The following is a 26,501-nucleotide window of genomic DNA, read 5'->3' as shown; positions in this document are numbered from 1 at the left end:
CAACAGGTGCATTCCAATAGAGAATACCGTTCCTCGTATGGGATGAACTTCTTACTGAGATAATAGATGGCTTGCTCCTTCCTCCCGTTTCATCATGTTGCCCCAGAACGCAACCGAAAGCTCCATCCAATACTGCAAGGTAGAGTAATAAGGGTCTACTTGGCTCGGGAGGGACTAAGACTGGAGGTGTTGATAGGTACTCCTTGATTCTGTCGAAGGCCTTTTGGCAATCATCAGTCCATTTGGTAGCGGCGTCCTTCTTCAACATCTTAAAGATTGGCTCACAGATAACTGTAGATTGTGCTATGAATCAGCTGATGTAGTTGAGCCTTCCCAATAAACTCATCACGTCCTTCTTGTTCTTTGGTGGTGGTAGTTCTTGAATGGCTTTGACTTTTGATGGATCCAGTTCTATTCCTCGGCGACTCACAATAAACCCAAGCAATTTCCAGAAGAACCCCAAATGCACACTTTGCAGGGTTTAGTTTCAGGTTCTATCTCCACAATCTATTGAAGAACTTCCTCAGGTCCTCCATGTGGTCAGTGGCCTTCTTGGATTTGATAATAACATCATCCACATATACCTCTATCTTCTTGTGTATCATATCATGGAAGATGGTAGTCATGACCCTCATGTAGGTGGGCCCTGCATTCTTCAAGCCGAATGGCATCATCTTGTAACAGTACACTCCCCAGGGCATAATGAAAGCCATTTTCTCATCATCTTCTTCGTCCATCCAGATCTGGTGATAACCAGCGAAGCAATCTACAAATGACTGCAGCTCATGCTTGGCGCAATTGTCAATCAGGATGTGTATATTCAGCAAAGGGAAGTCATCTTTCGGACTGGACCAGTTGAGATCCCGGTAGTCGACACAGACTCTAACCTTCCCATCCTTCTTTGGCACTGGTACAATGTTGGCTAACCATGTCGGGTATTCTACTACCCTAAGAACCTTAGCTTTGATCTGCTTGTTGACTTCTTCCTTGATTTTCAAACTCATATCAGGCTTGAACTTTCTAAGCTTTTGATTTACTAGCGAACACATTGGATCAGTTGGTAGTTTGTGATCCACAATAGACGTGCTCAAACCAGACATGTCATCATATGATCAAGCGAATATGTCCTCATATTCCTTTAGAAATTCTGTGTATTCTTCCTTTTCTGATGGCGATAAGTAAACGTTGATTCGTGTTTCCTTGATGTTTTCTATATCTCCCAGGTTGACAATTTCGATCTCGTCCAGGTTGGACTTAGGTCTGTTTTCAAAGTTCTCAACTTCTTTAACAATCTCGTCAGGTATGTCATTTTCCTCAAAATCAATGTCCGTTTGTTGCGTTGTCTCATTGCATGTCACAGTCGTTGGTTCATCAAGACAAGTAATAGTAATGCTGTATTGGTAAAGTAAGGAGAGATAGCAATAAGTATTAAATCATAAGAAAAATCAGAAAGGCTTTTGATAAATTGAATAATTGTTTTGAACATCGAAGATCTTATTGCGGGAATTGAAAATATGAAAAGAAAATCATTTAGTAAATAAAAGTAGAGAATGATGCTTGTTTTAGCCTTGTACCTCGAGGCTCATCGGGCTTTGGTTGTCCTGATGGTCCAATTATTGAGATGTGCACCTCTGCTTACAGCCTGTATGGAAGGGCATTCCTCCCCCTCCTCCTCGAGAATAACACAACAGTTCATATCACTGTCTTCTAGGAACAAGTTCTTCACTGCTGCAAGCGCTTCTTTTTCATCTGACCTATAAATAACGTCAGCCTGTTGGAACGTCTACTCCAGATGTAGTATTGGTTGCTCCAGTGGATAGTAAGGATCGCGCCATGGTGGCGACCAGTTATTGAATTCTTCCCATGTACAATCATATCCCTGACCAAAAGTAGTGCCATGTTTCTTGAGTTTTATGGGCTTAGAGATTTCTTGGAGGTTCTTGCCGAGCCCTTTTCCAGGTTCGTACCCACTCCAATTTAGTATACTCTCGATTCTGCTATCCTACCATTTGTCTTTGTCGATAACATTGATCCGTTCAATGTGGTGGTAAGTTATCCACCTAGTTTCCTTCTTCCTTCGATTGCCGGAATGGTCTGGCGGCTGTATATAGGGTTGCTACAGTCGCCGTGAATGATCACTTCCTGGTGATTCCATTCGAACTTTACTGCCTGATGTAGTGTTGATGTTACGGCCCCAGCAGCATGAATCCATGGCCGTCCCAGCAGCAAATTGTAAGATGCCGGCACATCTATCACCTGGAAATCGACCTCAAACCAAGTTGGTCCCATCTGTAAGCATAGAATAATCTCACCAATGGTGAACCTCTGGGAACCATCAAAGGCTTTCACATTGATTGCTCCATCTTGTATCTCATGCAGCCCTTTACCCAACTTCTTGAGTGTTACCAACGAACAAATGTTAAGACTGGAACCTCCATCGATTAGGATTCTAATGATGAAATAATCCTCGCATTGCACGGTAATGTGTAGTGCTTTATTGTGTCCTAACCCTTCAGGTGGTAGCTCATCCTCATGGAAGGTGATCTTATGGCTCTCCATCACTTGTCCTACCATGTTAGCCATTTCCCCGCCAGTGATGTTGCTTGGTATGTATGCCTTACTTAGCACCTTTAACAGAGCATTCTTGTGCGTCTCAGAGTTTTGCAGCAAAGAGAAAATGGATATTTGTGCTGGCATCTTGTTTAACTGGTCGATGACCGAATATTCCTTGGCCTGTATCTTCCTCCAAAGATCGTACAGACCTGTCTCAATGAAGGGTGGCCGATTGGAGGCCTCTTTGCTTGATTCAGCTAGATGTTTAGGGGTATAGACTCTACCAGTTCTTGTCATACCCTGTGCTACGACAGTTTCTTCAATCTTGACCTTGCCTTTCCTTCTTTCCTCGGCTGTACAGTCCTAAGGTACAACATTTGCATAGAATGGTATCATGGTTGACATTGCCCCTGGGATCGGCACATCTATCCTTACTCCGAACGGAACATGTGCCTTGGGTGGCAAAACTGCAACCTCAAATGGTGCAGGTGCATTTGTTGGAGACATGAATTCAACCTCAATTGGTGCCAGTGTCTTTGCGGATGGTGCTGCTTCAAACTCAAGTGGTACAAACATATTCACCTCAGCATCCTCAGATGGCTGGATCTGGACTATGATTGGATTGAGAGTGATTGTTGGTTTCTTTAGGTCATCACCTTCTACGATCAACCCGATTGATCCCTCAGGATCCCAATCATCTTCTATTCAATCATGTGGATACCTCCACCCTTATGGTCTGGCAGAGGGTTGTTGCATACATTTGGAACATGTGGTATGCACAGGATTTGCTTGGGTTAACCCACTGAGAAGGGTTCTCAGGGGTTGCAGCAGGGATGGGGGTGACATAACTAGTAGCTTTGAGTCTCTCATACAGCTGATCAATAGGTTCGACGATGGCTATATATTATTTTGGAGGTCTGCGATCAAAATTTGGTCGAGGTCTAGGGAAGTTTTGGCATACGGGGGGTGATTGATAATGGGATGGTTGAGCATTATGAGTTTGGTAGACATGAGCGGGTTGGGGGTATCTGGGTGAGGTAGGTTGATATGTAGGAGGTGGAAGTGACTGATAAGTTAGTGGTGGAGCTTGGTATGAGGGTGAAGGTGCTTGGTAGTTCGGAGTTGGCTGGTATGTGAGTGGAGGTGTTGGGTAAGTTTGGTATGCAACCATCACGGCCCCTACCTCCCTTTTCTTGGATACACCACCGGACTGTAAAGCCTTATTTGTAGCTTGCAAGGCATCGAAGTTTGTAACCATACCACTTTTGATACCTTCTTCAATTCTTTCACCCAATTTGATAATGTCGGAGAATTTGTGGTTCTCAATCATCATCAGCCGCTCATAGTACTGTGGGTCCTGAGCCCGGACAAAGAACTTGTTCATTTGCTCTTCTTCTAAAGCAGGTCTGACCTTAGCAGCTTCGAACCTCCAATGAGTAGCATACTCGCGAAACATCTCTATGGGCTTCTTCTTCAAATTCTGTATATAGAACACGTTTGGTGCATTCTCTGTATTAAATCTGAATTTATCTATAAAGTCAGATGTCATGCCTGCCCAGCTTGACCACTTCTAGGGACCTTGGCTGATGTACCAAGATAATGCATCTCCTTTCAAACTCCTCATGAACAGCTCATATAGATCCTTTCATCCGTCCCTACTCCAACCAACTTGTCGTCAAATGGACCCTTGGGTCACCCGTACCAACAAACATCTCAAACTTAGGAGGTTTGTACCCCTCAGGTAGTTCAACATCAGGATGTATGCAAAGATCCTTATAGTTCAGCCCCTCAATTCCCTTGCTTCCTTTAACGCCCTGGATCCGGATGGTCAGTTTCTTAAGCTCCTCGGGTAGGTTCCTGATAAGTAGATCATTTTCATCACACTCAGGTGTGACTGAGATAGGTTGGGTGGAGTGTGGCATGGTCTCCACATAGATGGGATTGTTATGGTGGCCTGGTGTATGGGTGTGGAAATGGTCGTTTGTGGAGTTCTAAGGTTCTGGGATGAGTAGTGGAGTGTTGTTTAGGGTATGGCAGGTGTTGCATTGGTTCTTTGGTGGAGCTGCGTGATGGTGAGGTGCGGGATCATTCTGTTGTTTTGGGATGTTTTGAGGAGGTGTAGGGTTTTGAGTATTGGGGAAGTTGATATCTGGGGTGCTGAGGGAAAATGACAGGTTTGCCGGATTCCGAACCTGATCAAGTTCTTCCTGGAATTTCATCAGTTTCTGTTCAAGCTGTGACACATTCTCATTTGGAACCCGAATGCCCTGGCCATCAGTGGTCTCAACCCGTTCAACAGTGTTCTCCTTCCTAATGTTGTTCAAGTCGTCCATTTTGCCTTTGTTCTTGCCTTTAATGGGACTAAGAGAAGGAGTAGGTGGAGGGCCCCTGGATCTCGTGGAATAAGATGATGATACCAGAGTTCACGAACTAACCTTTGGGGAGGGGAATAATAAAACAAAAACAAAAATAAAAACAAAAAGGTAACCAAGTCAGTGAGGATTATAAAAAGCATTGCAATATTTAAACACATAGTGCGGGAATGTAAAACATGTCCTAATTTAGGGGAACCCCTTTGTGCCCGAGGTAGGCCTAGCGACAAATTGATTTGGAGAACTTAGAATGCCAAATGCCTTATTTTATTGATAAAAAATAGATGAATCCCAAAACAACACTGAATAAATGAGAAATAAAAGTTATTATGTCCATTGGCCTTATTACATCCGTAAAGCGAAAAAGATAAATTCCTATCTACTTGGTCCCAGAAGGACCTTCCCCAGATTCGGCATCCTTGGCTCCGTCAAATAGCTTCCCCAGCTCGCGAAGTCCCAGCAACAGGTATGCTCTGACCAGATGTCTGCCTTCGGTCCCTTCAGCATTTTGATAATCTTCAACCCTTTTGAGAAACTTTCTCTCAAATTCTACTATGCCTCGCTCCAAGTATCCTAGCCTCTTGTTGGCACAGATAGCCATGTCTTTCCATTCCTCAATCAGGTTTTGGTTGGACTCTTGTATCTCGCGGTGTTCGCTCTCACATTCGCGGATCCTTTAGCGCAGCTGGTTGTACTTGACTTGCACCTCGGCCCTTTTATCTATAATTTTGTGACCTCGAACGAACCCTGGCTGGCCCAGACCATCATGATTGTCTTCCAACCAACCTGAATAGAACGGAGTGCATCTAGCATGATATCTGTCGGGCTCGATGGTGTCTTTCCCCATTACGATCTTGCAATGCCACATGTGTTGGGCTTGACACTTGTAGGGACTGTCATCATTTTGGAAGTCAGCTCAGAAGTGGCTCATCTTGTCGACTCTGGGTATAACTTGCTTCCTACCAGCTTGCCTCATCATTCTAAGAGGGACGTAAGGGTATGTTCCTCTCAGACCGATCAGTATTAGGAAGGGTGCATCTCTAGATCAGGCGATGAACTTTTTGTTGGAAACCACTCGAACATCCATTGAACCGATTCTTCAGTCAGGTTATCAAATAGCTCAACCCATCCTTTAGCATTCTCAGGCTGTGCGTACATGTCGGGGATGTAATTTATTCGCTTTGGATGGTGGAAAGTGATGTGGTCATCACAGTCCCTTCACTGAATTTCTTGTCGGTATTCGCCTCTTTGGAGATGTTTCATGAGCCAGAGTTGAAGTAGTAAATTGCAGCCTTCGAAGTGTTTTGCTCCTCGTTGACACTTCTCTAAGGCTCGGTATATGTCTGCAATGATCATAGGTACAATGCTGAATGTCTGCCCACCAATCCCCTCCATTAGGGTCTTGGTTACCATAGCCAGCCTGGTATGGATTCTCCCTTTCTTCATCAGAAACAGATCAGACCCAGGAAGCAAAACATGAAGACGAAAACCCTACGATGGATGTGTCCTAAGGATATGATGGCGAATTCGTCAGGGTAGGTATGGTAGGATTTGTTGTGACCGTACCTATCATACAAGTAGTCAAAAGGGATGTATGATTCCTTCAGGCATGTCAATTCTGCATTCTTCTTCAAAAACATCATTTTCAGGAAACCCTTGCCTTTGCGGTTCTCATGCCTTAGCAAACCCAGAATTTCCCACACTAGACCGGTCAGTCCTCATATCTCTTCTAGCAAAGGTGTCATTTCAATGTCCCCAAAGCGGAACACAGCCCTTTCACAATCCCAAAACAATATAGCAGCTTCTATGATCATGCTGTTAGGTTGGTCCTCCAGGAGGGATGGTAAATTATCCAGATATTTTCTTACGAGAGTTTGGTCACTTGAGTGTAAATCTCTCCACCAGCTTAGCAATATTGGGTGGACATTGGTGACCATGCCGAATCTGGGGACTTCGTGCCTCATATTTCTGCAAGACAAATAAGGTTAGGCCCTTACCCCCACCAGACTCGACTATTTAATATCAATAATTAACATGAAGCATTCAGTTCTCCAAATAAATGCACAGAACGTGATGACGTCCATTTGGGTTTAGGGAAACCAGGGGGACTTTTGGACAAGGCTATTTTAAAGGATCATTATGTGGACAACATAACTGACCCGACTAGGTTTGACCATGATGCATTCATAATTTAAACAGAGTAAGGTTTCTATGGAGTTTTAGACTGGTACCCTCGAGCGGACAACTCAAGGGGGAAGGCACGGAACTGTTGAATGCACCGCTGATCGACTAGTTTTATCGCTAATATGCCTTTCCGAATTTAGGGGGTCATGATATAGGAAGGGCGCAACCACTCATCAAGTGTTGCTATAGTATTTGTTTGGCACGAGTGAAGTATGATGTTGAGCATGATTATGCAATAATTAAAGACATGTTGGCATGTATTTGCACGTTTCAGAAAGCGATAAATACAACAGTTTTATAATTTAAAGCAACAATAAAGAAAAGGAAACAAGAAAGATATGTCAGTTTTGCTTTTGAAGAAGAAATTAAATGCTTAAAGAAATTAAACAAGTAATTGCACATATGGAGGTGCAAATTCACAAGAACAATCTGAAATGGTAAAAGCCTAAAAATCCCCAGTAAAGTCTCCATGCTGTCGCACCCCCCCCTTTTCCTCGCGGAAATCGGGTTCATGACACTTTGGGTATGGGACAACTATTTTCCTTTTGGGAAAGGAGTTTGCAATTTTGAAGAGTCGCCACCTAATGATTTAAGGCGCATTAGGACACCTATAGGGTTCATTTCTAACTATGTTTGATAACCAGAGATAAGGTAAGGGCTTGAAATTATCCTAAGGGGAAGGTGTTAGGCACCCCTTAGGATCCACTAATGTGGTTCCCTGCCTAACAGTTTTTTGTGAATTTGTACAATTAGCAAATAGGCAAGTATTGGCTCAAATAATAGGGGATTTAAGTACATATGCATTTGAAAACAATTAATAAAAGCAGGGTTTTAAAAAAAAGAGTTATAATCTAAGCATGCTTATGAATGTAAAGGGGTCCTAGGTTTGTTTGTAATATGGATTACATTAATTCAATACCCGGTATGACACTCCTTAGAAGAGGGGATATACGTGGTATTAGCGCACTGGTCATCATATCCATATCTACCTTTTCCCACCCCGTAAAGGTAACTAGAGCGAAGATTGGTCTCGACTCTTATTGCATGCTGCTACTTGTCCCTTCCTATCAGTCCCAGAGGAATTTTAGGACTCCTATTCCTACAAGAAGGAGGTTCTAGGCAGACCTCAGGTTTTAACGGTAAAAAATGCTAAAGCGACATACAAAACATATAAGACTGCAATTAGGGAGAAACATGTAAGCAGATAGAAGGCTCAGTTATACCTCCTCAAACAGTGCACATAGACAACACGACTTATACACAGTTAAGGTCTAAATTAAAAAAAAATCCTAAGCAGGGTGTTTAAGTTGTTGAAGCAAAACAAATTTATTACATGACTCAGATAAGAAGTTCGAATCAGGTCTACCTGCTGGTTGTAACAGTCAATATTTAAGCAAAGGCAGTTCTGTTTTTAGTCAGGTTATTACCTAAGGCTTGCCTAGGCGTAAAAAAATACGCAGTAGTCATTCAGCGTTGTTAAGACAGTTACAGATTATTATTATCTAAAACATGTTGTTCTAATTGCAGAAATTGTTGCCAATTTTATTCAAAAAAACACAGTACGAAAAATATTTCTCTACTACTTTTTTCATGAATCAGTAGTTAACTAGGCGTTTTGACGAAATGCAAACAGGATCCTAGACATGATATCTAATATGCATATGCAAATGGCAGGGTTGTTAAAGAAACAGAGTCCTTAAAGCATGATTTCTAAATGTATGCATGAGTTGCAGGATTGTCAGAATGTAACTTTGTGAATAGAGCTTTTAGACCAATGTTATTATCGCCCTAGGAGTAGGATTTCTAAGCGACAGACATAAAGCATGGATTAATGAATGAGATGCTAAAGCAAGAAACATGAATCCTAAGAACATGATTTCTAATGCATTGTATGAATCCTAGACATGGTTTCTATTGCACAAATTTGAAATATAAACCTAATAACATGTTTTCTACCTTTTAACAACTATAGCATGCATATTTCCCATCCAGTTTCACTAGCCAACCCCCATACTTGTTTACAAATTATTACAGACCATGTGATTGAAATACATAAGAAAAATGTAAAAAAAACAAGAAGTTACAACCATAGGAAGCCTGATTCTGACTTCCTCTCTGAGTTATGTAATAAACCACCTCAAATGCCAATGGTGTTCCAAAGCCTTTTTCATATCTGGGTGTGTCAGAGTTCCCTAAGGACCTCAAGGGATCTCGGGCAGTGCTTACACCTAGATTGCATGACCAAGAGAGAGTGAGTGCAGTGTGGAAAGGCCAGCTCTTATGTGTCCAAGTTTAGAGGGAGCTCAAGGGTCCCAAAGCAAGGCTCATACAAAAGGGGCAGAACCTAATGACCTAAGAGTATATGTGAGAGTGCTTGACATAGTTTGAAAAGAGTTTATGTAAAAACTAGACTGTCAAATCCATTTTTTTAAAGCAATCAGTAACAGAGATTGATTAAAAGCAATTGTAGTAGCAAACAAACTTAAACACCTTAAGAGGGGATAACACATAGAATCAGTAGTCACATAAGGAGGTCAAGGGATTTGGGATACACAGACATTTGTCTGTAAACACATAACCCCAGCAGGGGTCTGGTTTGGACATGCACAGCAATAGCTGATGCTGGCATAATCACAAATAAGCCAGAAAACATAAACACATGGAAGGGATAGGGGTTTGGGATTCATAAGATAGTAAGTACACAGTAAGTGATTGACAGGGCATGCTTGGTAACACACATAAGGGAATTCATTAATCTAAAGGGGAAGGGGAGACATTATAGCATGCTGGTAATGTAACTTGACTGCAGGTTTCACGATAGAATCACAAGCAGAAGTAGACAAGAATGAGAGAAACTGAAACAATTAAAGAAGCATGTTGTTGTTGAAGCTTTAAAATTAACTAGGACATACCAGTTGAGAAAGCAAAGTGCAGAAAGGTAAAGCAAGTAGGATTCTACAATCTAGCCTTGGCTTTCAGCCGGCTAGACAAAGCAGTAGCACAAGTAGTAGTAGAGAAAGAGAGTTTTGAGTGTATAAGTATGTGTTCTAAACTAAATTATTCGTGTCTTTAAAGAAGAGAGGGTTGGGTTTTTATAGCTTTGAAAACGAGTGGAAAATAAGGCAACAAATAAAGGTTTAACACAAATATGGTAATAATCACAATCAGAATCCCATTAATACAAGTACTTCCCTTTAATCAAGGAATTACTATTTAACGGATACTAACTGGATAATTAAGGAAATAAAATTAATTTGAGGAAGATTGATCTCTGACCATATAAGGGATAGTAAAAATATAGAGTATACAATTGAGTCTAGATACAAAATATACTTAATTTGGGGAGAGGATTCAGCGGGGTAAAACATCACAGCAAATAAAGGAAAGGAATTAATCAATTTAAACAAATGAGTAAAATTAGGGTTTATAAGAAAACTTTTTGCAATCAGTCGTAACTTAAGGAAATCAAGATCAATCAAGAAATGGTCATGATTCTGCACTTCAACGTATAAAAGAATGAACAAGCGTATTAGACATGAAGGGTCAAACATATTGACAAAAAGGAGCAAACTAGATGAACATAAACATACAGGAGTGACATGAATAGGCTAAGGACTATACAAAGCATGGTAATCAACAATGTCAAGCAGTCATGGCTCACACGTAGAACCAAAGTGAAGAAACCAGTCTAACAAGAAAGTTAGAACAAGTAAAGAACTCACAGTAATAAGTGCGAAAAACCTTTTAAGAAATTAGGGTTTTAACAATAGTCGAGTTAAAAAAAAGGTAAGAACTCAGAATCAGATAAGTCAAACAAGAAAAAAGATTCAAACACAAAAACTTAATCGAACCAAGCATGCATATAAAATAAACAAAGAGAGTTTCAGAACCCCGGATAGAACCAAAACACTTAGGGTTTTAACATGATGAACCAGGTAGAAGAAAAACATAAGAAAATTGTTTAAACATAGTAAAATCATAAAACAACACCGAAAATCGGAGAAGAGATCTTTTAAAAAGAGTTTATGAAACCCTAATTTTTTAGGACGGAGAGTCGCTTTGAAAAAATTGGAAAAGCTTTAAGGAAAACACTTAAGAGGCTCATAACATACATAGATCTAAGATAGATCTGAAAGAAAATCGAAAGATCTTAAAGGTTAGGGTTTCAGAGAACCCAAAAAAGTGAGAAAAACTTTGAAAAGTTACCGATCTAGCCGGAAAAGCCATGGATCTGACTCGATCGGCCATGTATAGCTGGAAAAAGACCATAGATAGAAGTCGAGCAGGATCTGGATTAGATCTCTGTGAGATCTTTCCATGGAATCACGAAAGCAGGCCACAAGGAGACATAAGAGACGAGTACACGTCTTAAACAGCTATGGGAGTCCATGGATTGAGTGAGTATTGAAGGGGTTTACGGTGGATTTGGGTGGCGGCGACTAGGGTTAGCCTTAGGATTTCAGAGAGAGTTTGAGAGGAGAGGGGATTCAAGGGCAGCGGACGGGTGAGAAATGATTTAGGTAGGGGGTCGTTTGGGGTTATAAATGGTAAGGTGGAATGGTGGCCGTTGATCTGAATGATCAACGGCCTAGATTAAATGGGGTAGGTGGGGTTCTGGGTTTGGGTTGGTTTTAAAAGAGTTACGGCCGGGTATTAATCACAATTGGGTTGGGGATTTGGGGTCTAATTTAGGCTATAATTGAAATACAACAACAACAACAACAGCCCAGTAAAATTCCACGAGTGGGGTCTGGGGAGGGTAGTGTGTATGCATACCTTACCCCTACCCGAAGGGATAGAGAGGCTATTTCTGAATATAATTGAAATACAAATGGGCTATTGTTTAAATAGCCATTTTTCCTTTTTAATTTATAATAGTAAATAGTTTCTAAAAATAAATTGAAAGTACTAAAATGATTTATAACACATAAATAATAATTTAAAAATATAGGGCCCAATTTTATGCATACAAAACACAATTAAACCTTAAAAGGGCCAATATTGCAATTATGTGCAATTTAGCTTTAAAAATATTAAATAAAATTATAAAAATTACCTTAGCCATATTTTGGCATAAATATAAAAATCGAATAGATAAATTATCAAGATAATAATTTTAAAAATAATTATTGGGGATTTATGGATAAAGAGGGGGAAATAAGTCAATTTAAACCTTTTAAAATTATAGAAAAATAATAAAAACCTTGGATATGCTATTTTGCAGGTATTTTGCATATTTAAGAAATATATAGGGAAAAATTATGTATCAACAGCGAGCAGGGTGATTATTTATTTAAATTTGACCGCGTCGCATGCATAATTCGCGAGCGGAGTAATAGATGCATCTATGGTTCGCGTCGTTCGACCCTCGACAGTGCACATTTTATATTTATGTTGGATCGGGCCGTACGACCTCGGCATGATATGCGCATGCTTGTATTGTTTGCCTGAGAACTTTTAAATGTTGATAATTGTCTTTCCTGGCCAGAGATAAATTGATAAAGATAATGAAAAGTAAATCTTTGGACCTTATCATTTGAGAAGTTGTTTACCTTCTTTCCGGCTTTATGAGTTTAATTTTGCTTATGAAATCCATGAATGCCTCACACTTTTACTATATTATCATTGGACCACTAATAAGTGTCAAAGTCGACCTCTCGTCTCTACTTCTTCGAGATTAGACGGGATACTCATTGGGTACACGTTGTTTTCGTACTCATACTACACTTGTTGTGCATTTTTGTTGCACAGACACATGCATCTCTAGTGGTCTAGTGGGCGTAGCAGCATGGTTGATGCGAAGACTTAGGTGAGCTGCACTTCTCGAGACGACCCGCAACCAACAGAGTCTCTTTCAAATTACTGTATTTACTTTCTGTCCAATATTGTATTCCGGGCAGTTGTTGAATTATATTATTTCCTAGAAATTGCTCATGTACTTGTGACACCGGGTTCTGGGATGTTCACGGGATTTTTCAGTAGTTAAATTTTGTAAAGACATCCTCGATTATCCAGTGGGGTTTATTATTTATTATTTATTTGTTTAAAGAAAATGATTTCAAAATAATTAAAATGAGAAATTGCTAGTAAATTGTAGTTGGCTTGCCTGACAGTGGTGTCCGGCGCCATCACGATCCTTAGTAGACTTTGGGTCGTGACAGATCTCTACTTGCACTGCCTCCCCCATCGACAGTCTATCTTTACCCTCTTCGTGTCGGTCACCACACTGATGTACCGAGATACAGGCTCGCATCACCCGGTGTAGAAAAGGGGTTTTCTATGGTAACATCGGAGACAGTATCGAAGTGGCCAAGGGTACATTGCTCGATACTTGGAGTATTTTTGGTTTGCCCGTGGACATGCGTGATGAAGAAGTGGTACCCTCTTTCTGAGGTACCGTTTTTGAAGTTTTTGCCATGATTATAACTTAATTTCAAAGAAGAAGATGAATAAACAAGCACCGAAAGAAGATCGATGCAGGAATTTGTGAACTTCGCTTTAAAAACTTGAAGATATTGTAAAGGTGTGAATGACAAACTGTTGAGGTATTTATAGAAGCCGTTTGGGCAACATTTGAGAAGCGGAAGCGTCGAACCAGTAACGGTTTGTGGACTTCTCGATAATCGTGCTGATGGCGACCTCTGCGCGGCCTTTGAGTCATGGCATTTAATGCTCTGATAGGCTGACGTCATAATGGAAGTATCGAAGAAGCAAGAATTCAAGATCGTTTCTTATCATTTCACTCTAAGAAACGCGGGGACTATCTGTATACGGCTAAAATCAGAGAGTCTGATTTTACGATCATTATAGCATTTCACAGTCCATCTTTAGAAGCCTCGAGGCACAGCTTGAGGTTCGACCCCGAGATTTTCCTATGTTCGACCTCGGGGCAGTACAAATCGGTGGCTGTGATGGACAAGCGGGAAATTCCCAAGGCACGTGACTAGAGCTAACCAGGTCTACAAGAATAGTACATGTCCGTACCGTGATATTAAATGGTTGTACCAACCACATATCTTTGTAATAAATGCACCTATACTATGTTGGGATTCCCCCTCATATATAAAGGGAACCCTTGTCATTTTGTAAAGACACATGATATTCAATACAAGAACATTCTCTGTTCTTTAACTTAAACACTCTCCATTGTCTTTCTTTTGCTTTTATTGCTTACATTTATTGTGTTTCATTGATTGTTCTTCATTTATTACTCATTATTGATCATAAAGAGCCATCATCAAGGCCCTTAGAACTGCTAGTCCTTCATCGATCGTCCCCGATCAAGCCCATCTAGCTCGGCCTCGAGTCCAGAGCAGGCCAGCTCGAGACCCCGATTCGTGGTCATTCGGTTTGCATAGCATACTATCCTCAAGCTCCTACTTTAGTTTCTTAGCTCACACTTAGTATCTATTGCCTAACAACTAGCATAAAAATAAATCACGTATTTTTAGAACCACAAAATCAAATCTAATTGTAATTATCATTTTCAAGGTAAACACACTTTTTATTTTTTTGGTTGGTTGTCAAGAAAGTCTAATAGATACACTATTTGAATAGTATCGGTGTCTAATAAGAATTAGTCTTAGTTAAAGTGTCAAAGTGAAAAATCAATACAAGTTCGGCCGCGTATCTATACTATATAAAAAGTACGATGGCCCGTATCGAAATGTCGTTCACCTTTTTACCCTTTTAAAATAAAATCCATACTAGGAAAAATAGTTATTTTATTGTTTTCCTAATATTTAGGATTTCAAAATTAACTAATAATTTTTACTATAAAACATTTCCTTATTTAAATACAATTTCAAGATTTTAAAATAATTTCCTTATTTGAATACAGTTTCAAGATTTCAAAAAGGCATAAGAGCAATATATTTTAACTAATTGAGACGTTTTTAATAAAGACATCCGAATTCAATTGCTACATTAAGTTTTAGTAATTAACTATCATTATTTAAACTAGTATTAGTACTCGCGTGGATGCGCGGACACTAATCATGTCAAATATTTATTTATTTGAATTATATGTCAATAGTCTTAGAATTTAAACCTTCTTGATAAATATAGATAGTTATTGGATATAAATTAAGAAACACTACATGAAAAGGATTAACCATTTCTCAAATTTTCTAGTTATAATTCTACTTTTTTTATACCATTCTCAGTGGTGTCATTGGATCCTGAAAATAGTCAGGAAGCAAAATAATAACTCATATATATGGCAAAACAATCAAAGGTTGAGACTATGAAGGATTCTTTGGATACGACTTGACTCTTGTATTACTACTTGAACTCTTATTTGGTGTGTTGATATCTTTCAAAAAATATTTCTATTTTAAAATTTCAGTTTCTAAAATTTTATTTTTTAATAATGATTATTTTTGTAATAATGGAAGTAAAGATATTATCCTTAATTCAAAAACTAAATTTAGTCGGGTATCTAAAAATTTAAATAGTTCTTTAGCTAGTGATTTTTTTTTCAGTATGACTCCATTTTGATATTTGACACTAACCATATTAAACATCTGAGTTATTTGAATTATATGTAAATAACCTTAAAATTTAAACCTTCTATATAATTATAGATATTCGTCAGATATTAATTAGGAAATATCACTTGAAAAAAAAAAACAAATATTTGGTTGTGGTTACGACATATATTTGGTTGTGGTTGTGGTTCAGATATTACACAATATGAACAACTCTTTGGTTACGACATAACTCTTTTACTATGATTTGAACTCTTCTCTGGTATGTGGTTATCTTTCAAAATATATATATATATATATATATATATATATATATATATATATATATATATGTGTGTGTGTGTGTGTGTGTGTGTGTGTGTGTGTTTTCTTTCAATAATGATTAGCTTTATAATGATGCAAGTGAAGATATCATCCTTAATTTAAAATTCACTTTAATCAACTATCTAAAAATTTTAATATTTCTTTAGCTGGTGAAATATTATTTCAGTGTGGCTCTATTTTGAGTTTATCAATATCTCTAGCCACAAATTTTAAATTTTGAATACCCTATATACACAAATTTTTTGCCCTTTGAATCATTAAATGTTAAATTAGTTGATTGTTATTATATAACATTGCACATATTGTCTTAAAATTACCATGTAATTTTTTCTCGACACCATACTTGGCTTAACATCAATGCAAACTACTCAAATTGCATCTAAATTCATATTCGAATATCATATCAGTTTGTTACTAATAGTAATTTTTTAAAAATGACACACAATGTAAATTAGAAAAAAATATATTCTAAGATATCCTTATCTTATAATCTATGTATTTGAGTTGAAAAAAATATTTTAAATCGATGAGATCATCTTCCAAATTTTTTATACTCAACAGAGATAAAAGAGAAGAAGAAATTCATTGTCATCTCTATTTTCTGGTTCTTAGATTTTCCATACATTTTTTTTCTATATTTATTTTCTTTTATCTTATTTTTATGTCTTTCTTTCTTTTGTAACAAACAATTAATTTATATCGCTATAAAAGGATGATTTTTAATAGAAATTGTCTACATAAGAAATTTATTTATATTTTTAGTCTTTGGTTAAAATTATTTCATATTTTTCTTTTGGCTTTATCTAATCAACCTAAATATGTGCTCACCCAACCACTTAAATTAAAAAATTAAAGGATGTGTAATTTATATATAATCCATATATAATATGTGTATAATCATGTATTGTCAGTATATCATCTATGTATATCAGCTATAAAAGAGCAACAATAAATCTGGCCAGATATTTATGTAAATATTTCATAAGATTTCGGTTACTTGATTTCATCCATGATATGACTTCTATTATAATAATTTAAAAATTCTCTACTAAAATTCAAAAATATCTTATCATTTTATTTTTAAAGTTACGTTATATTTTAAAAAATAATCACATTTTGAAATAATTTTTTAAAAATATTTGGTGTCATACCATTTATTTTTAAAATATACTTTTTGTTATACTTGAAAATCGATATAGAAACTACCAATTAGAAACCAATATTCCTCTTGTTGAAATTCGAGAAACCTTTCACATAATTTAATGATTCAAAACTAATATTCTTCAACGAAAAAAATATTATACCCCTGCAATGATGGCTTGACTGCAGCTAAATGAAAAGGTTTCAACTTATACCCTTCAATTCCTAAAAGGTGCTAAATTAAAATTAATGATAGCAATTGTATAACCAATATTTTGTTATTTTATATGTCCATTTATACAATTTGACTCTTCAAACAAACATTCTTCAAAAAGAAAAAGAAAAATAACTTTTTTTTGAATATTAACATATTTTTGTGATGTTTTTTTCTATACCATGTAGGTTTACTTCATTGTATATGTAAGTAAACTTTTATTTGATTTTTAAACTCTTTTTTGTTATTTGAATAAACATAGACATATATCCTATATATTATATTTATTTTAAAAGAAATCTGCTTTATTCAAATCTAGCTATAGTGTTTTAAAGAACTGTAATTATAGGGTTTTAGATGTGAAAGAGTTTAGAATTATATGGAATAATGTTTTTTCCTTTTTTGCCAGAGGCAAAGTAGTAATTAAATAATTATAAAAAATTATCAAAAGTTTTTAACATGATTGCATATGATCATTAATTAAATTAAGCATGATAACAAAAGATAAATTTCTTTTTATTTTTATTTTAATTCAAATTTTAAAAATTTATATATATATATATATATATATATATATATATTATTTGACTAACATAATCAAATATAGAATAAAGTTACCATACATTATCGGCATTTATTAGCTTGCCACTTGGCTTAACCACAATGCTAATTATATTTGGTAACTTTATTCCTTTACTATATATAGATATAGACTAGCTATAGTGTTTTAAAGAACTATAATTATAGGGTTTTAGATGTGAAAGAGTTTAGAATTATATGGAATAATGTTTTTTCCTTTTTTGCCAGAGGCAAAGTAGAATTTAAATAATTATAAAAAATTATCAAAAGTTTTTAACATGATTGCATATGATCATTAATTGCATGATAACATGATAACAAAAGATAAATTTCTTTTTATTTTTATTTTAATTCAAATTTTAAAACTTTATATATAAAATTCAAAATTATCTTTTAATTATATATTTGCTTCCACGATTTCGTACAAGATTTTGTTAGTAGGCGTATTAATATTTAGGATATACGTATTCTTTTCCTACATAAAAAGAAACCCTTCAAGCATAAAAAGGTAACGTGGTGTTGACCACTTTCTTTTTTAACCACTTCTACTTCTTTTTTAACCCTTCCATTTCTATTTGTCTTATCATTACTTGAAAGTCTTTCTGCTGACCCAGGATAGGGGTAACGCTGCGTACATCCTATCCTTTTCAGACTCCATTTGTGAAATTATACTGGATGATTGTTATTGTTGTTGTTCTGCTTCTTCTATTCTATCTAATTTTTTAAATACAAATTAAATTTGATAAACTTTACATAACTTCTTAATGATCGTGTTTTATTAGCAAATAGTGATAATAACTAAGGGCGAGCCATTGCAAATAACCCAGAAAGAAGGGGTCGAGATGCATTCGTTTTTTCCAATTGATCCATTTCCGAATTTAGTAGCATTGTTGCAAGAAGATCAAAATGTGATCTCTATTCTTATTTATATTCAGTTAATGATATTAAGGATATTATAACTAATGACTTTGAATTGGATATGGTTTTGATAACTTGTTGTTATTTTTTATTAAGCGATGGAGTTTTCTTAGCTACATAATTTATCAGTCGTGATTTTTTTTTAGTTGACCTGTCTAGAATAAACAGTACCCAAAACAATCATTTTCATACAATGTTAAAATAAAAAAGGCGGGTACGTGATAGATCATTAAGTTTTTAAAATTATCTGAATTGTTTCTACACTTAGCTAGGTCATTCGTAATTTTTTTAACTAAATATGATCAATATTTGTCATTTCAAAAGTTTATATATTTTAAATTTTATTTTATAACTTAAATATATTATTTAATATTATTTACTAAATTTTTAAAAAATTATACTCATACATACAAGGTACACGCGCATCAAAAAGAAAAAAACAATATTAATACAATGGGTGTCAAACAGACGTCAATTTGCAAACTGTTGGACAAAATAGAAAAGGTCACCGGAGTCACGTGGTATGTGGGGTTACTAAAATCTCACGTGGCGTAGCGGGTAATGCCGTAATGGGCGCAAATATGGCCTCTGCCTCTCAACTCTTAGCTCAAATCAACGGCATTTCTTCTTCAGCTAATCCCATCATCATCTCTCCTAATCACTTTTCTCCCATTCCAATTCTCTAGAACCTTCTCCAATCTCAACGCAAAAACTCCACTACATAATCAAATCACATTAAACAAAAAATTGAGAATTATTAGTTGATATAATCATTTGAACAATGTATTCATTACAAGTTCCAAATTACAGAGTTTTCGATCACTCTTCAGTTAATTTTTCTAAGAAATGTGTAATGTACTCGTCATTTTGGGGAGTGGAATTGTGCTTTAGCGATAGACTGTACAAAGCTAGTATGGCGGTGAATCGACGGGGAAATCGGAGGGTTTATGCGATGTCTACAACTAGTGTTTCGCCGTTCAAGATGAATTTGAATGAGTATATGGTTACACTTGAAAAACCGCTTGGTATTCGCTTCGCTATTTCTGTTGATGGCAAAGTTTTCGTCCATGCTCTTAAGAAAGGGGTTAGTTTTCGCAATTTACACCTTTAGATTTGGGTAACTGTGATTTAATGTAGTTTTATTTACTAGATTTTGTTACCTTTTTTTTTTGGTTTACTATATACCATATGTATGCATATATGATTTAAGTTATATATACTGATATCTTAAAGATTAAAACACTATCACATTAGTTACAATTTTCATCAGGTTACCTATAGATGCTTATCATAGATATTTATCTGTATTGATCTGATTGTGTATATACACTGAGGTGTCGTTTGGTAGGGTGTATAAGAATAGTGCGGAATAAGGTGTATTAGTAATGCATGAGTTAGTAATCCAAGCATTAGTTATGCATATATTATTTCTTATTTACTGTTTGGTGTGGTGTATTAAAATTATAATGCATTGCATACTTTTTAAGAAAAATAGTTGTTTACAAAAATGCCCTCCATATTCTCTAGCTTTAAGGGACTATAAGGATATTTTGTCTATAACCATACTAATGCATGCATTAATAGCCTTGGTATTACTAATGCCATGGTTTTCTATGCATTACTTATACAAAGGACAATACCAAGTATGATGTATAACTAATGCAAGTATTAGTTATACACAAGTTGAAAAAATGTACCAAACAAAGTATTAATAATGCATAGAGTTAATGCTTGCATTGTTTTTTCTAATACCTCCTACCAAACGACCCATGATAGTGTAAACTTGTGATAGCAGTTCAATTACTATTTTTACTAGGTTACTTGTAGATGCTTATCATAGAAATTTATATGTAATTACCTAATAACTGACCTGACTGTGTATATACACGGACAATGTAAAGATTTTTTACACTATTAGTTAACATGTGATGGCAAGTCAGTTACCATTTTACTAGGTTGCATACGCTTATCATACGAAGTACTTGTAATTACCTAATAAGTGACTTGATTGTGTAAATATTTTTTATACCAACCGTCAGTGCATAAAACTTGAACTTATACATATATACCATGTATACATATGCATTAAAATTAATAAAGAAGGTGTCTCTGTGTGCATGTGTGTGTGCGCATCTAAGGCGGATCCAGGATGTAGACTTGATGGTTTCAAACTTCGAGATTCTTAGTGGAACACATTCTATTTTTGAAGCTATAGGTTCAGGATTTAATATTTGTTGAACCCATAAAAGAGGTTGTATCCGCGAGACCATACCCACTTAGATGACTCTAAATCCAGGAACCGCCTATGTTTTCACATTTTCTGTAGAGTTCATCCTTATATAGGCATCTCATAGTTTGTGGAAGTGTCATTTTGCAGGGAAATGCCGAGAAAGCAAGAATTATAATGGTTGGTGATACATTGAAAAAGGCAAGTGACTCTTCGGGCGGGGGGCTAATTGAGATCAAAGACTTCGGCGATATAGAGTATGAAATGTGAACATTATACCCGTTTTAAGCTACAATGCTAAAAACGAAGAGTCTATTTCTTACTCAAGTAGTGTGATGTTTCAATAAGTGTACTGTATTTTGCAATGGTTTCTGCAGGAAGATGATGAAAGAGAACTCAGGGCCTTGTAGCCTGGTTCTTGAGAGACCATTTTTCCCATTTCCTATCCACCAGCTATATCTTATGAATGATATTGATATTCAATATAATAGAGGTCGTGTTCCTGTTGCTACATGGAACAAAAATTTACTTGCCTCCAACTTGCGAACGCTTGCTGAGGGCAGTGGGAAATGCGGATTTGTAATATTTTCCCCCAAGTTTCTAGCTTTAAAAGGATGGGAGGTTCTAAGTGATCAAGAGCAAATCAGGCAACAAGGAAAGCTGAATGGCACCCCTTCTTTACCATTTAGCCCAATTATCAACATATTCTCTGAGAAAGACATAGGAGATTCTGAATGGACACACGGGAGTTTCCCATTGGAAGAATATGCGAAGGCGTTGGATCGTTCAAAGGGAGAACTCTATTACAATCATGATCTTGGTATCCGTTACAGCAAGGTGAGATACTGAGATTTTCTGTGCACCTTTACTCAAAAGATTAATATTCAACTGCTTGAGATTTATGTGATGGTAACTGATAACTTCCTACATGAAACTGGAAGAAAGAGAAGAGCCTCCAGGAAATTTACTCTTTTTAATTTTACTGAACTCCATTTTCATCAAACTGTGTAAAAGTTTTCTTTCCAAATAGATGCTTTTCTGTTGCCTGGTTCTGAAGCACATTGCCTGCTTCCTTTTGTCAGATTACGGAGCAAATATATGTGGGATCGTGCATACAAAAGGAAGCTGATGTAGAAATGCTGTCAGATGTTATGGTGAGGCTATGCTTTTGTGGATTGAAGATAATTTCTTCTTCCCTTTTTATTCATGAAGTGTGTACAACTAATATACTAAGAATCATAAGGAAGCTGATGTAGAAATGCTGTCAGATGTTGTGGTGAGGCTATGCTTTTGTGGATTGAAGATAATTACTTCTTCCCTTTCTATTCATGAAGTGTGTACAACTAAAATACTAAGAATCACGTCTCATACATCTCTGGGTTTTCCCGTCTATATAGAGATTTTGTTCACTATCTGATAGAACAGAGTGTATCGTGAATATCATTAAGCAACCCTTAATAGCAGGCCAGAAAGAAACATATGAGTGTATGCATAAAGAAGTAGTTAATGGTTTTAGATGGTGAAAACAACTTCATAATGACCTGCAGTTTACTTGTGGTCTTTAAGAATTTGTATGGTTGTCCCACGTTTAAGTTGCAGCATGAAGAAAGTCGCTTGATGTACGCCTGATAGCTTCATCATAAAACTAATAAAAAAGGAGTTGATTATACAAAAAGAACGTGTGTGCTTGATTCTGAAATTAACAATAAAAACGACCAGCAAAAATCATGGATCTGGAATTGATGGACGTGACAAGAACTTCTCTAGTTTATTTCTTAGTATGGGTGTGGTTGCCTGATGCAGGAAAAATTGGTGTGTACCTTGATCTTAGCCATTTTGCAGTGTTCCTTTGCAGAATTTGTCATTCCTTGTTCATTTACTTGCACTATCTCAGGGAACATCTGCATCAGGATAATTATTCCTTGTTTATTTACTTAAAACTAAACCCAGGGAATATCTGCATCAGGATAATTATTCCTTGTTTATTTACTTAAAACTAACCCAGTGAATATCTACATCAGGGGATCTCCGCTGTACTGAATTTTCAGAGTGGGATCGAGGCTGAAAATTGGGGAATTAGTGTCAACATAATCAATGAATCGTGCCAAAGGTTTAACATCCTTATGATCAACTATCCCATAAGGTAATAAAAAGTATACTTTTGTTGAATTGGAAGTAGGTAAATAAGCTAACAATCTGTTTTATACTTCCAGTTCCTTTTAGCATATACCCTCCTAAGAGCTCTCTTTTTTAAACTTCTTCAAATGAAGTCTGTCTCTATGTTGTAGTGGAAATGTGATGCTGATGCCTGTACAGATGCACCGTTAGCTCTTCAGAAGTTGTAGCATTTGCTTATATCATAGAAAATCTTCTTTGCATATTGGGAGTAAAAATGATCCTATTGAGCATAGCTTTATTCCATTATCTTGGGTTTGCTGTTTAATCCTTCTGCGTTTTAATTTCTTTGCAGGGAAGGTGATTCATTTGACATGAGAAAGAAACTTCCGTTTTGCGTTGGTCTTCTTCTACGTCTATTGAAAAAGAACCACCGAGTCTATGTGACTTGTACAACTGGTTTTGATAGATCCCCTGCATGTGTAATAGCTTACCTTCACTGGATGACAGATACTTCCCTTCATGCAGCCTATAATTTTGTTACTGGGTTGCATTCATGCAAGCCTGACAGGTTCTACTCCTCAACTCTCATATTCCTTAGAGGCCTTGACTGGATAAGCACTTGCATTTGTATCTTGGTGATCTATTTACCAAGGGCATAATTAAAAATTCTTATACTTGCATTTCTTCTGATTGTAAAATGGTAAAACACACGAATGTATGAATATTGGAAGACCCGTGTTCTACTATGACGCGACAGATATAGCAACACTAAATGTGTGAAGTTTGCTTTCACATATATATTTAGCCATGATATCCTTTTTGAAAATGATATTTAGCCATGATATCTTATATAGTTCACAATTGTGATCCCTATTTTAGCTCTTGCTTATTTAGCCATTCTTACTCTAATCACAAAATTAGAAAATTGAACTTCTGTTAGGAACAAAAAATAATGCCATGTACAATGAAGATTCTCGATTTACCTTGTCGAAACATATTGGTTGCAGACCAGCCATTGCCTGGGCAACATGGGATCTCATAGCGATGGTGGAAACTGGTGCACATGATGGGCCTGCAACACATGCAGTAACCTTTGTGTGGAACGGACACGAGGTAATAATTTAATCATCTCCAGAGGTTGTTGGTGATGTCCTCAGATGTTATTATGAATCACAAAATCAGCAGTGAAATTGAACCCAGATTTTATGTTGCATTCTTTGCTTGGTCGAAGCTGATTCTTGGAAAGAATGCTGCATACTCAGTGTTGCTCTGATGTTCTCTTCCATGTGTGTTTTAAATGAGGGTATCTACTTTTAAGTATCTCATATGACTTTAAACAGGGGGAAGATGTGTACTTGGTTGGAGATTTTACAGGTAACTGGAAAGAACCAATTAAGGCAGTCCACAAAGGTGGCCCAAGATTTGAGGCTGAAGTTAGACTATCACAGGGAAAGTAAGTTTTGGCTCTTTTTGTCAGCCATAGTAGTGTTAGTGATTACCATGATTTTATAATGATTTCCAGCTTGTACGTGGAGTTTTTTAGTTCTCTTTTCAGTGTCATCCTTTATCCTTCTTTTGATGATTCTCTTTGCTGTATCACAAATCACACTCATGCCTTTTGATATCATCCTTTATCTTTTTCTGCATCACAGCAGAATTTCATTAGGCCCATCTCAACTAATTATTTTGCATTTCTCTTCTCTGAGAGATCAAACTTGTTTTGGCTGTTTTTGTAGTGATGTCTCTACAGAATGATTAAATCAAGAATCTGTGAAGATGAGAGCAAAATGATATAACAATTTTAGAAGTGTTTTCTTAAAGAAGCTGAACCTTCTTTCGTCTGTGCTTTTCTTATTTTTATTTTTGTTTCTTCTGAAACCAATCACTTTATTCTTGTCAACAAAACTAACCCTTCGCTTTAAATCTATAGTCCTGCATGTCATAGTTTATGTTTGTCAGTTTGAATTGCTGTTACATGGTACCATTTTCCCAAGATGAAATGTCTTCTTTTTTTCCGTGATCTTTTTAATTCTTATGCTTTTACCCTTCTGTTTCTTTTCCTCCTAGAGTTTACTTTTTTGTCAATATATATTTACTATGATTTTCCTGTTTTTATTTTTAGGTAAATTTGCTGCTTACAAAGTCATATATCTTTGTTTATCAGGTACCTTTATAAGTACATTATCAGTGGAGACTGGAGGCATTCAACCTCTTCACCAACTGAAAGAGATGAAAGGGGAAATCTCAATAATGTAATTGTTGTTGGTGATGTTGCCAGTGTGAGGCCTACTGTTCAACAACAAAAGAAGGTTAGTTAAGTTGTGCTTCCTCATAAAAATGCTGGAGGACGACAATCGTTAACATTGAAACATCTAATTCCCATTTTAACATATCAATACCTATCTCATTAATTTTCTTTTCAGAGTAGCATAAAAATAATGCAAAATGTCTGTTTTACTGATGATCTAGAATATTTCCATTTTCTTTTCATCATTATTGTAGTTTCTCTGATGATTAAATTGTTGCTTATATGTAAATGTAATGACAATTTTTTCTATCTAATATGAATTAGGACGCAACTATTATGAAGGTCATTGAGAGGCCATTGACAGAAAATGAGCGCTTCATGCTGGCAAAAGCTGCTCGATGTGTTGCGTTCTCTATCTGCCCAATAAAGCTAGCACCGAAAAAATAGATGGACATAGTGCATTTTCAGTCATCATAGTTGCATGTCCAACTATGTATTCTGCAAAAACGACTTCCATAAAAATGGTCGGTACATGCCAGCTTAACATGTCTGGGACACACCTAAAAGGAAGCCTGTCCCTCCCGCGTGAATTGAAGAGGGAGCTGTATATTGCCGTGTAATTTCGAGGTCAAACAACTGCAAAGTTGTGCAACGGCAGGCGAGTTATAATGCTCATGTTATTGAACTTCTTTTTACGAGTCTATTACCAACACGCATATTGTATATCTGACAACTGACTGATTCCTTCTGCTTGATAATTTCCACTATCGAAAAGCTCAGTCAATCCTGTGTAAACAAACCTTTAACATGAAAATAATTCCACATAATATGGATTTGTATCTATGTTATATACATAGACATCACATAAACACGTGCATGTGTAATTGCAAGTTCTACTATGCTGCTGAACAAAGATTATTTGTTAAACACAAATTCGTATTTACAGACCTGTGTACCCAAAGATGAGAAAATGGCATATATGCTAGATAGCAACAGTGTGTGATAAAGTAGAGGATGTTTTTGTCCTTCACGTATTTCTTTCCAGTTGGATTATGGCTACAGCATCACAACAAAATACTTTCTGATTCTCTATCTCCAGGTGTTCCCAAATAGATACGACAACTGGTGAGTGTAA

General features: G+C 36.5%; 1 protein-coding gene across 1 annotated transcript; it reads left to right on the top strand.

The window, feature by feature from the left end:
• Window positions 1-19,339: 19,339 nt before the first annotated feature.
• On the top strand, window positions 19,340-26,235 carry LOC107766450 (phosphoglucan phosphatase LSF1, chloroplastic). Its single transcript, XM_016585233.2, has 10 exons — window positions 19,340-19,857; window positions 21,151-21,257; window positions 21,378-21,837; window positions 22,083-22,154; window positions 23,022-23,143; window positions 23,471-23,686; window positions 24,126-24,231; window positions 24,459-24,571; window positions 25,283-25,427; window positions 25,691-26,235. Exons 1-10 carry the CDS (start codon window positions 19,555-19,557, stop codon window positions 25,811-25,813), a joined length of 1,767 nt encoding a protein of 588 aa, XP_016440719.1. The 5' UTR covers window positions 19,340-19,554; the 3' UTR covers window positions 25,814-26,235.
• Window positions 26,236-26,501: the final 266 nt, after the last annotated feature.

Source organism: Nicotiana tabacum, chromosome 22, assembly GCF_000715075.1.
Source record: "Nicotiana tabacum cultivar K326 chromosome 22, ASM71507v2, whole genome shotgun sequence".
NCBI lineage: Eukaryota > Viridiplantae > Streptophyta > Magnoliopsida > Solanales > Solanaceae > Nicotiana > Nicotiana tabacum.
Note: the sequence above shows the minus strand (reverse complement) of the source record. Positions and strands in the feature narration are given on the sequence as shown.